The sequence below is a fragment of the Gymnoscopelus microlampas genome, assembly GCF_963454915.1.
Source record: "Gymnoscopelus microlampas genome assembly, chromosome: 3".
Lineage (NCBI taxonomy): Eukaryota > Metazoa > Chordata > Actinopteri > Myctophiformes > Myctophidae > Gymnoscopelus > Gymnoscopelus microlampas.
In genome coordinates this window covers 17,225,200-17,237,553 of record NC_139940.1, presented here as the reverse complement: position 1 = coordinate 17,237,553, position 12,354 = coordinate 17,225,200, and the positions used below count along the sequence as shown (strand labels likewise).

Below are 12,354 nucleotides of genomic sequence, written 5' to 3'. Positions count from 1 at the left end.
ATTTATTTTCCTGTACAAAGGATGGAACACGCACATCACATGATGATAAAGTGCATTAATTGGACTGGAATGATCAATGATCGAGATCACTTAGTAGGTGGCCATGGTTTGCTCCAGCCAGTCGTTGAACAGGCACACCTGAAAATGGAGACAGAAAGATTTGGCACAATAATACTCAAATTGTCTTACATATTTATATGGAAGTCTATAGTTGTGTATTGCACTGTTATGGCTCAAGGTTCCAGGGTTTTATTGTTACATGCATTACAGCTGTTGCAATGTTGCTTGCAGGCAGTGAAAGTCTTGTATTTATAGCTTCCTAAACATTGGGGATGGATGAAATAATAGTCTCTAAGCCGTAGCTGAGTGGTTAGAGAGGTCGCCTGGGAAACACAAGGTCCGGTCCCGGCCTGAACATCTAGTAGCTATATCTGCTGTTTCACATTAATCATTACAGGTTTTTGTAAAGGACAGGGCAATGTAGTCTGTATTGTTGACATTATAGGATTTATGAATTGAATCAAGTGTGGAAAATACTTTTTGCACTTGGAGTCCCATAAGGTCAGGACAAGAGTTTAGATTTCACAAAATAGAGTACTTTTGGCCAAAAAGATAGATTTTTGTGTCTTTTCTCAGATTCGCTATAGCAGCTGCTGCTGTTTAGCTATGCAGATTCCTTGCTTTTATGAATGACATGTCTTACTTTGACTTGTATGTATAAAGATAAACACAGAAAAACAAACTCATGTTTGAGGCCTACTGTACCTTGGCGTAGACACCAGGGTGGTCCCTCTCAGCACAACCGTATCCCCAGGACACAACACCCTGCAGCTCACCGTTACACACAACCGGGCCACCAGAGTCACCCTGAGAGGAGGGACGTGAAAATTAGCCACAGTGGGACGATATTTAGATATCTAAATGATGACAGAGGTACCTTATTATTATGTTAATTACATACCTGGCAAGAGTCCTTGCCTCCCTCCAGGTATCCAGCGCAGAACATGGCGTCGGTGATCATGCCAGGGTAGGCGTTGTCACAGTCCTCGTGAGAGAGGATGGGAAGGTCCAGGCACTGCAGCTTGTCGCCGCTAACAGCTGCGAGTCAAACACATTTGGGGGGGAAAGTGGTTAGAATGACAGAAACGGTAAAGATGCAACATTTGTGATTAACAATCTTTTCACTATAGTTCAACTATATACTATAGTTAATTGTGGTACTTACCCACTAATACTCATGATAGGCTAATTCATTAATTATCTATTTATTGTTGATGTACTTGTCTATTATGTCTGATAAAATCAATGCAAATTGATATAAATATATATATTTAAATCTTGAAAAAAAATCCTGAACCATTTTCTGAAAATTGTATTCTTTTTAGATTTGCCTCCCAGAAGGATGATTTACTCACAGCTCATGGTGTTGCCCCAGCCAGAGACTAAGCACATGGTGCCAGCGGCAGCGCAGGAAATGGGCAGAGCCACAGCCTGCACATACTGGTTGAGGGTGGCGGGTGTGCTCAGCTTGATCAGCATGATGTCATTGTTGATGTTGTAGGAGCTGTATTTGGGGTGACGGATGACACGAGAGGAGGAGATGAACTGCTCGGTATTCTCGTTGACCTTGATGTGGTGCTCGCCAAGACGAACCTGAACGCGGCTGGAAAAGAAAGATGGGTATGGGTTAAATTAGCTTGGAGATACAGGAGAGAAGGCTCTTGTGGAACTTGATCTTAACGTGGAACAGTACATAACTTCTCACCTTGACTTCTATAAATGCTAACAAGGTAAAATAAGAAAAATACTGGTAGAGGGAAGGGTCTCTGTAGCTAACACCAACACACACTTCTAGTGGGTCATGAGTTATGATTGAGAGAGATTTTTCTTTAATTAGTCTATTCATATTTTTTTCCCCCCATGAAAATCTTACTCATATCTTTAATACTGTCAAAAATGTTTTAAGGGTTGTCTTACGACTTGTAGCAGTGAGCAGCAGACACAACCCAGTTCTCGTTGACCAGGGAGCCACCACAGAAGTGGTAGCCAGAGTTCAGAGACACCGTATGGGGCTGGGAGTGTGCCTCACACTCATATCCTCCGACAATCTTGTCCTCCTCCGCAACTACAAACACACACAGGGAATCAGTTTAAATAAGATTGAACCCTTTCAAGTTTTGCATGAATTAAAAAGCATAGTTATTTAGTTTAATTCATTTTCAATGCTCTATCCTTCATTCAATCTTCCCATTGAAGTGGAAGTTCATTTGAATTGTTTGTGTCTGGCCAATTGTAAAATAAGTGTTGCACCACAATTTTCAAGTATTTCAGCCAATTTGGTAAACACTGACCACCAAGAAATCCATGTGTGGACAAAGCTCTAAGTGGGTGGCACATGCATAACGGAACAGTATACTCACAAGGTTATTATAGTTTTTATTTTATTTTATTTTTGTTTCATTTTGACTTAAAATTTCAGTTCGTTTTAATAATTGTGGTAATATGGGCTAGTCAGGGGCAGATAAATAGTTAAAATAGCACATCTCCAAACTCAACACGTCTCATCGTGACATGTTGTGAACTTAACGTAATCAGCTATTTTCCTTATTTTTTATGAAAAATATTGGATAATTACAATTACCAAAATTAAGGATATATACACACAATGCCGTTTCAGTTAGTTATCATTATGTTTTTGTAAAGCCTTGTTTTTGTTTTTATTTCAGTTCATGAATATGTTTTTGGTTTTTCTCATTTCTAGTTTTTGTAATTTCATTAGTTTTAGTTAACTACATAACCCTGATACTCACAAGCGGCTCCGATGAGCAGAATGAAGACCAGAGAAATCATGGTTGCTGTGTGATCCTGTCGATGAGAGAACTTCACCTGGACCCCTGGTTTATATACTGTACACAGTCAGGTGAAGCTGCCCTGTTCTTCAGCTGTCCTCATTGGTCAGCAGAGAGCCAATCACCTGCAGGATGCTGAAGTTAGATCTTTTATTCACAAAAGTATGTGAAAACCACACTTCATAGAAAAAAACAAGGATTTTTGACAAATACTTTTAAGCCACAGGAGAACAACACCACAGTTGTTTTGTACGATAGGATGTAAAACGTACTGCTTTTGTGGGAAATGTGTTCAACATATATAATATAGTGTGTGTGTGTGTGTGTGTGTGTGTGTGTGTGTGTGTGTGTGTGTGTGTGTGTGTGTGTGTGTGTGTGTGTGTGTGTGTGTGTGTGTGTGTGTGTGTGTGTGTGTGTGTGTGTGTGTGTGTTTTGACCTTTCATGACTCAAGTTAAAATAGCCAGCTTATCTAGTTTTAGGGGATAGTGCTGGAAAAATAAACTGTATTTTTAATGAAACAGTCCTCTGGTGTCAGGCCAAACAGGTGCTTTGGACATTCGGGGACACCTCTATATTTAGATTCTAGAACTATGTGAAATCTTTCAGACACAGATGGCTAGTTCTCATACAGTACCGCATTGAAATATTAGCGAAGCTGAAGTTTAAGTATTAGTATAGTAGAATAGTAGAATTCAAACACTACATACTACTTTATTAGACGATAGACTTTATATATGTCTTAAACTTAACAACACTGGATAACATTGTTCAAATATCACATTGTTTTGCAAAATATTAAAACGGAACAATCATGTAGGTATTGTAAACTGCATCAAATAGTGATCTCACACACTCTGTTACTGTTATTTTTGTTCTAACATGTAACACATTATTTTCATTGGTTAGGTAGTTGTCCATTTCTGTCACTTAACCACTTAAATCATATACTTTATTGACCCTGCTTTTTTCCCATCTATAAGAAATCTCTTCGCCATAAAAACCTTACCTACAAGTACAAGCTCTAGATGTACAAGAGCATGTAAATCTGCTATTTTTTGCAGAATCTTCACCTATCCTGATATGCTCAGGCTAGGGATACTAGGGTTCATGTGGTTAAGAAACTTTATTTTGCCAAGTTACATAATATGTATATTATACCCAGAAGTTGTCCTCTGTACAGTATATAACCCATCTGCCACTGAGCAGTGCCTGGGAACCAGCAGCTCCAGCCCTAAGGCCTCTGCGTACACAGCCTTTGTCAAGGGCTCTGGCAGAATTGAAATATTGAAATATGGTAGACTGGTAGAGCCTTGAGTTTGTATAAGTCCATAAGTTGACATACGCAGTAAGCAGTGACAGACGTGTATGAGTAAATTTGAAAATTGGCATTGACTAAATTGGGAGAAAAGGGAAAACAATTTATGTACTGTATACATTTTTAGCAGGCAGTTTTGAGTTTGATGGTTCTGACCGTCTCATTAATGTTCGTCGTCACGTCACTTGTTGTATCCGATCCATTTTTCATGCCAGACACCGGTTCTACAAGCAGGTGACTTTATTACAGAAAAATGCTGTGCGTGGCTTTGCAGTAGTACAATATATGTTTGGGTTAATATGCTGCTTCTCACACTGATCCCCGATTTGGAGTCTACTGGAAATGTTCACTCAGTGCTTGTGCTTATTTTTGTAGTGTTAATGGTACAGGTACAGTTATGCTGTCATGTTAGTGTTACTTAGTGTCACAGTAGAGTTCAAAAACACATTCATGTTATTTGTCTGGTCCCCTAGTTCACAGTAAAGTGTGTGTGTGTGCGTGCATGCAGAATCAGAATCAGAATCAGAATCACACATCATTTATTGTCACATCACAGATGTAAGATTTACAGGTGTAAAACAATTTGTTTTTGTGCAAGCTCCATCGTTTTTATTGTTCCAGAAAAGAAAGAGAAGAGAGAGAAGGGAGGGGGGGGGGGCAAGGGCGAGTTTCTGAGGGTTCCAAGTTGTCCTACTTTACTTGTGTCCTGTAGGTGCAGATTGCATAAGTAATATATTGGTTTACGTATACGTTTTGTTGGTGGATTGGCCTGTTTTTAGGTGAGTTGGACTGGAAATTGTCCCTTGAAATTGTCCCTTGCTAAAGTTGCTTTTTTTTGTATTTACATTTGACAGTGCCGGGCTGGTGCTGCTTGGTCGAGTACATATTATCTCTGACCCTTGGATCCAGTCTATTAAATTGGCGTGATGAAACTCTTGTCTACTGGGATAACGCAAAAACCTGAACATCACTGACTAATTTCAGATTTGTATTGAAGGGATATCCCCTTGAGATGCAGCATCTCATTTTGGAGGGGGCCCATAAAAACATGAATAACAGACATAGTAGATACATACAATACAAGTATACATTCATGATGAAGTTACGGGACTCTGGAGGTAAGATACGCTGAAGCTAAGTTAGGAGAGCAGCAGCTTCCCCAACGTTTCATACACCGCCCAGCCATTTAGTCTTGTTTTATAATGTTGTCAGGCAGAGGCAGGACATCATGTGGCATTGATGTCCCCATGTGGCATGGGAAAGGTCATGGTAGGCCTATTGTAAGTGTCGTTCATGTTTATTTTTTTATTTAGTGTGATGATAGGGTAATTTCAGTCCACTTGGTTCTTTATTCATACATTACAATGGGAAGATGAGAGGGGAACATCATGGTGGACACAGGAAAGAAAACATTGTCAGGAAAGGCCTTATAGGATCTCAACCACTGCACTAACAACTACACAATAAAACCTGGAGTGTTCATTTAACATGGAGTGTAAAACTGGACCAAATTAACCCTCTATAATATATTGTACTGTGTACTTACAATACTGTACTGTTCTGTACTGTACAGTATGTGTTGCTGGGAATGCACATTATTTTGCAGATGACCTTTGCTTTTTAATATCAGTTCATTGTTTATTAAAGACTAGGAATATAATACAAAATGATAAGTCTCATGGTCGTTATATGATTTAATGAAAAAGTACCTGTACATGTACATTATCCATGATACTTTATTGATGTTATTTATTTCATGGTCCATGGTCCACAAATAAAAGAGCACAGCAGAGGGAATACTTGATTAAAAAAAGTTTTTTTTTATTCAAATATTAAACCCAAATCTTAAAGACACTCCATGGACAGCCCGTGTTGGAGAGCTGTGTGACTGATCTGGAGGCTGAAAGCTGGTATCAAACCTAGTTGCTGGCCATGGTTTCATGCAGCCACTCTGTGGCCACGCAAACCTGGAGATGAGACAATAGGAAATGTTAACACATCTACTATATCAACCTGTATCAATAACAGTATCTGGAGTAGTGTGTCAAATGCCGTCTGGTACATAATTTTACTTAAATTGAACATACAAAATAAATAAATACATGACAAATGAAATGTCTCTATTCTTTGAATAAATTGGAACACTATATAGATATATAAGATGTTTGAGCCATACCTTGGCATAGACACCAGGGTGGTTCTTCTCAGCACATCCGTATCCCCAGGACACGATACCATGCAGTTCATTGTTACACACGACAGGGCCACCAGAGTCCCCCTGAGAGAGAGAGAGAGAGGGGGAAGAAAAGGGTAAGCAATGAGGACCAATTTTATGTTATCTGTACAGGAGCTGTCCATGCTGGCACACAGTGACAACTAAATGAAAACACCACCACAATTAATCTTATTACCGTCAACTGTGTTCACACATTTAAATGTCTGCTGAAAAGGGTGTATCGTATAGGGAGCTAATGAACTGCGTACCTGGCAAGAGTCCTTGCCTCCCTCCAGGTATCCAGCACAGAACATGGTCTGGTCGATCATGCCAGGATAGGAATTCTCACAGTCCTCATCAGACAGGATGGGAATGTCCAGGCATTGCAGCTTGTCCCTGTCAGCAGCTAATAGTAGAAGGTGGTATGGAGAAGGGACATGTATTAAAACAAAATATGGCAAATACTGTAGTTTAACACGTGATCTGTAAACATAGCAGCGTAGTTTGTGGAGCCCCAATTCATCACTTCTTAAACAGATGATTCTCAGCGTTCCCCATGGCTTCTAGTCATAGAAGCCATGTTAACGTTTAACGCTCTACATGGTAGCCACCTAGTGTTGAGTTGCTACAACTCTATGTGCCTGTCTGTAGGCTGAGGTCCTCTGGCTCAGCTCTACTGGTTCCTATAAGTGTAGGCTGGTGACCAGGGGTGACTGGCCCTTTGCCATCAAGGTCCCTAGACTCTGAACAGCCTGCCAGAGGAACTGAGGTTGGCTACTGTAGCTCACTAACCACTTTTAGATATATTTTAAAAATGCAAACAAAAAAAAAACATGCTTTTCTGTTTCTATTTATTGTATAACACTTTGTAACATTGTTAAGAAAGAGCTATATTAATGCAATACATACAATATTATTATTATTAATAATAATAATAATAATAATAATAATAAGTGTAATAATAATAATACGTATTTATTATTATTATTATTATTATTATTATTATTATTATAACTTTTATGAAAACTAGTTGCTCCAAAGATTTGTCACCCGGGTGCTATACTCACTGGAGCTCATGGTGTTGCCCCAGCCAGACACTCTACACATGGTGCCAGCGGGGGCACAGGTAGTGGGCAGAGCCACAGCCTGCACATACTGGTTGAGGGTGGCAGGCATCTTCAGCTTGATCAGCATGACATCGTTTTCGAGGCTCCAGGAGTTGTATCCTGGGTGGCGGATGACGCTAGAGGAGGAGATCCACTGCTCGGTACCCTCATCAACCTTGATGTGGTGCTCGCCAAGACGCACCTCAATGCGGCTGTAGGGATTAGAGAGAATCTGGTCAAGAAGCGTAGGACGTGTTGAAGTCACACATTTACATTCATAGATTGTTTATTAAACATGCTTGTATGAGGGGTTTTTTTCTATCTACAGTTATGCAAAAGAGGCTGAGTGAGGGGAGGAATTGCTGAAGGAAATAACTATTTTCCCATTTGTTCAGCTGATATGGTCCCGACACTGGGAATATCTCTTACGACTGGTAGCAGTGAGCAGCAGACACAACCCAGTTCTCGTTGACCAGGGAGCCACCACAGAAGTGGTAGCCAACATTCAGAGACACCTGATGGGGCTCCGAGTAGGGCTCACACTCATACCCTCCGACGATCTTGTCATCCTCCGCAACTGAAAAACAGATTCATGATGTTAATTTACAAGCATTTGCAACAGAAATGCTCAGAAATGCCTGTGGCCTAATACATGTGCAATTCTATAAGCAGACGATTTCAGTAATATCATTATATTGATGTTCTCCCATCATGTAAAAAGGGTATAGTGAACTGCCAGGTTTTGCAAGGCCTGGCTTGCAAAGAGTGAAAGGACAGCTGTGGAAGTATTTCATACTCACAAGCAGCTCCGATGAGCAGAATAAAGATCAGAGACATCATGGTTGCTGTGTGATTCTGTCGATGAGTGGACTTCACCTGGACCCCTGGTTTAAAACCCACAACCCTGCTCTGCTAGGCTCCCACCCTGATTGGTTGAATAATAGCATAATTTAAAAATATTGGCAGGTGCTGACTAGCTGGAATTGGCAGGCATACTGAATGTTGATGCCAAGAGGCCAGTATTATCTTGTAATAATCTTTACTGCAACAGATGTATTGTTCACATTATGTCGTTACTCATTGGTAGGTGTCAAAAGCAGGACAGATACCATCAGTTCAATATGTTTGTGACACCTTACCACCAACAAATACATCATCAACAAATACATTATTTTAAAGGTTTCGTTATAAAAATGTATGTCCATTTTGAGAAAATATGTTTTAGCGGATCACTTGTCATTTGTGAGGAAAAATAAATATGATGCTATCCTAAAGTTTAGAAGATAAACTACACAGAACCTTGGTCTGTGCTGTTGCTGTACCTCTGAGAGTAAACAAATGGAACCAAATAGACTCTTTGGTTCTGTAGTATATGTTCCACTGACTTGTTCTGACTTGTTGTTTACCACAACATGTTGTGGTAAACGTTCTACTGACCACTACACTTTTGTAGAAAAAAATCCTCGTCAACTACGCCATACTATACTTAGTAAAATGTTCCAGAGTTCTATAAAAGGATTCTTAGACCTTGTTTGAGGAAAGGTTTGGAGCGTCACTCCAGTCAGATAACTTGCGGTCAATTTATTTGATAAAAACAGATTAACAACCATTGGAGCCGCAGCTCCCACCAGCAGCCTCACGGCCTTGGAGTAGCACACAAATAAAAGTTACAGCTGACATTGTATATACTGTAGTTACAATAGAAGAGATGTTAATTACAATTCACACCCCTGAGCTCCATGCTTGCAGCCACCTCTTCTCTAGACAACAAATGGGTCAGGATTAACGTAGTGTAGACTAAGATTTCACTTGATACACTTAGAGACAGTAGGTAAATACATCTTCATGATTCAGTTTGAAATATCCGACAATTTGTATGTACTGTTCATGAAATATACAACAGTTTCATTTGAGTTCAATTAACATTGATAACACATAAAAATGTTGAGAATCATTTGTCCAAACTGTTCTGTACATCAAGAGCAACTCCTTCATTAATTTTGTATGACTTACTTACTTTCCTACAGTAACTACAGTATAGTGTAACAGAGTGTGTCTTGGCCTTAGTTTTGCCTTAATGATCTAAGAATTGTAGGATATTCTCAAATTGCACTTATTTGTAGCTCTGAATAAGATAAAGGCCTACATGTGAAATTAAAATGTGAATGCAAGTTACAGTATATAGCTTTCTACTTCAAACTAGAAAGAAAATAATTTCAAGTGAGAAGAAAGAAAGAAAGATGCTTGTGCGGAAAGCACAAACGTATCGGCCAGATTTATGGAGAATCTAGATGACTGGAGACGCCGAGGGAGGGTAACCTGACACCGTCAAATGGAAGAAGCTTGCGACACAACTTTGTGTAATACCGCCCTCATCTGGCTAGTCAGGTTAGAGGGAGGGCTCGTCTGAAGACAACATAGAGAGAGAAACAGATGACCCTGTCACATCTTGGGCCTGTCCTCTGCTCGGCCCTTCCCCGCCCCCCCTTGTGTTCCTTGATTGTGAGACTGAATCCGCCTGTGCGCCCATCTGCAAGCTGTTGGCCTAATGACTGCTTGGGTATTTAATGGACTTCCTATGTGTAGCCAGGTGCGGTTTTATAACCTTATGTCACGATGCGGAGTGGCCCTGTGTTTACTGTCTGTGTTCTCCCTCTGTTCCGGGTCACAGTTCCCTCTATGCGAGGTGTTCAGGTGTACCTGTGTTGCTCCTTTTGCCAAGTAAAGTTTTATTTCTACAACTCCTGGTTTCCGCCTCCTGCATTTGGGTCCTTTCCGTGTTTCCTAGTGCGCACCGTCTGACTCCACACATCATAGGCTCTGTATGCTCTATTATTGTCTCGAAGGCATGGCGAGAGTATGTTTTGCACCCTGTCTGTCTATTCGTGTGGCCGTCCGTCCGTGTGTCTGTCTGTGAACAGCTAATCTCCGGCACTGTTGGCCCGGCCGCTGCAAAACTGTGCACACACCCTCCCTATAGCACCACCAGGAGGCTGCTTTTTGCAAAACACATTTTTTTACAGTACTCCTATAGATTTTGTGCAAACATCACGCAAATCGGTACACAGTATCTCTATAGTCATTAAACAAAACAGGTGTTTCAGATTTTTCATATTCCATCCTGATTGCCCAAAAATGGCTGCCAAAGTTTGCAGCAGTGCTCCGTTTTGAACAAAATGCCTCAAATCCCTTTTAACTTTGGCCTGTTATAGCGCCACCAGCAGCTCTAATTTAGAAAAACACATGTTGGAACAAAATGCCTCAAATCATGAATGCAGTGTCCGATTGCCGTGCAAGGCCTAAAAGACGGGTTTCCGAGCGACGTCATCACAGAGCAGAATGCGCAATCTGCGCATGCCTGGGGGTGGAAGGCGCGTTCAAAAATACAGCCCTGAGCGGCAGTGAGCGCACTGGCCAATACAAACTAATAGGCGAGTGTGCTCCGGTGCGTAATTTCCAAACGCACCCATAGGCTTACCCCCTCCTCTGCGCGGTCATATCCTCTCAATGTTTACAAACATGAAACCCGTCTATAGTCCGGGAGTCAAAGGGTGATTTTTGGCTGAACGTGGTTTCGTCGGTTAAAGTTTTTTTCTCAACGGATTCTTGCTGCTGGGGGTCCCCTCTTAAGGATTCAAGAGGGTGCCCAGTGAAATCCCTTGGGCATTTTTTATTATTAACCCCGTAATGCCCAAAACACTAAAAATTCACCCAAAATAGACTTCTATGGTATTTCATGCAAAATACTTGATCTAATTGCTTAAAATGTGCTTTCTACAGTGTGTATCCATGTAAGTGGATGTGTACAGTGCATTAGATCTAATATTTGTAAACTTTTAAATATTAACCCCTTCATTCCCAGAACAACTTAATCTTTGAACTGTGATATTGTGAAATAGAACATGCACAGAAATCAAATCAAATGCATCAGATCTGCTTTCTACGAAGTCTAATAGTGGAACTGGTCATGTTTCCTTTTGGATGAATGCATATTAACCCTTTAAGGCCATCTTTTAGTCATTAACCCTTAAATGCCCAAAACAAAAAAAATGTTTTTTTTATGGCATTTTATGCAAAAATATTGATTTAGCGCATCAAATTTGATTTCTACAGTGTTTATCAACGTGGATGTGTAAAATTGTATTTTTTGATTTCACATTAGAACATTTCATAGATATTAACTCTTTCACACCCGAAGCACCAAAATCCATTAAAAATGTTGATTTATGACATGTTATGCACAGTAAATAATATGAAAAAAATGCCCAAGGGATTTCACCGGGCACCCTCTTGAATCCTTAAGAGGGGACCCCCAGCAGCAAGAATCAGTTGAGAAAAAAACTTTAACGGACGAAACCACATTAAGCCCCATGACTCCCGGACTATAAGAAGAAATGGCACCCTTTTCACATTGGCCTTTTCGCTATTATAGCGCCACACGCACGGCACAATAACCTACCTGACCTGGCGGAGACCTGTGCTCCGAGGAGCACTTTTTCTAGTTCCATTTAATTCATGGTTTAATTGGTTGTGTTAACTTTGATCATTTAATAAACATGTGTTATTCCTTTTATACCTTGGTCTCCCTTCCCCTTTATTTGTCATGGCAAGAGCCAGCTTTGACAGAAACTCAGTAAGGGACCATGGTTCAACCATGAATGATCTACATACTGAAAAATCTAAAAGCAAAAAAAAGACTGGCTATTCTAATCAATCACTCTTAGCTTAATTGAGATCATTTACAACTGGAAATGAGTATTGAAAACATGACTTTTCTGGTACAAAGGGAGTTCCACCACACCTCAGGTTCAGGCTGTTCGGGCGCATCACAGGAGCAGGACACATAACAGCAAAAAGAATGAAGGCAC

General features: G+C 40.4%; 1 protein-coding gene across 2 annotated transcripts; it reads right to left on the bottom strand.

Moving 5' to 3' along the window:
- On the bottom strand, positions 1-8,326 carry LOC311042517 (trypsin-1-like; the record flags this gene model as incomplete). 2 transcript variants are annotated; one of them, XM_084053298.1, is made up of 6 exons in its annotated part: positions 1-138; positions 766-867; positions 962-1,098; positions 1,416-1,663; positions 1,978-2,125; positions 2,811-2,886. In XM_084053298.1, 6 exons carry the CDS (start codon positions 2,848-2,850, stop codon positions 91-93), a joined length of 723 nt encoding a protein of 240 aa, XP_083909424.1. The 2 variants fall into 2 exon arrangements, with proteins under 2 accessions (XP_083909424.1, XP_083909423.1); XM_084053297.1 differs by lacking the exons at positions 766-867; positions 962-1,098; positions 1,416-1,663; positions 1,978-2,125; positions 2,811-2,886 and adding exons at positions 6,342-6,443; positions 6,650-6,786; positions 7,448-7,698; positions 7,916-8,063; positions 8,287-8,326 and having other exon boundaries at positions 91-138.
- Positions 8,327-12,354: the final 4,028 nt, after the last annotated feature.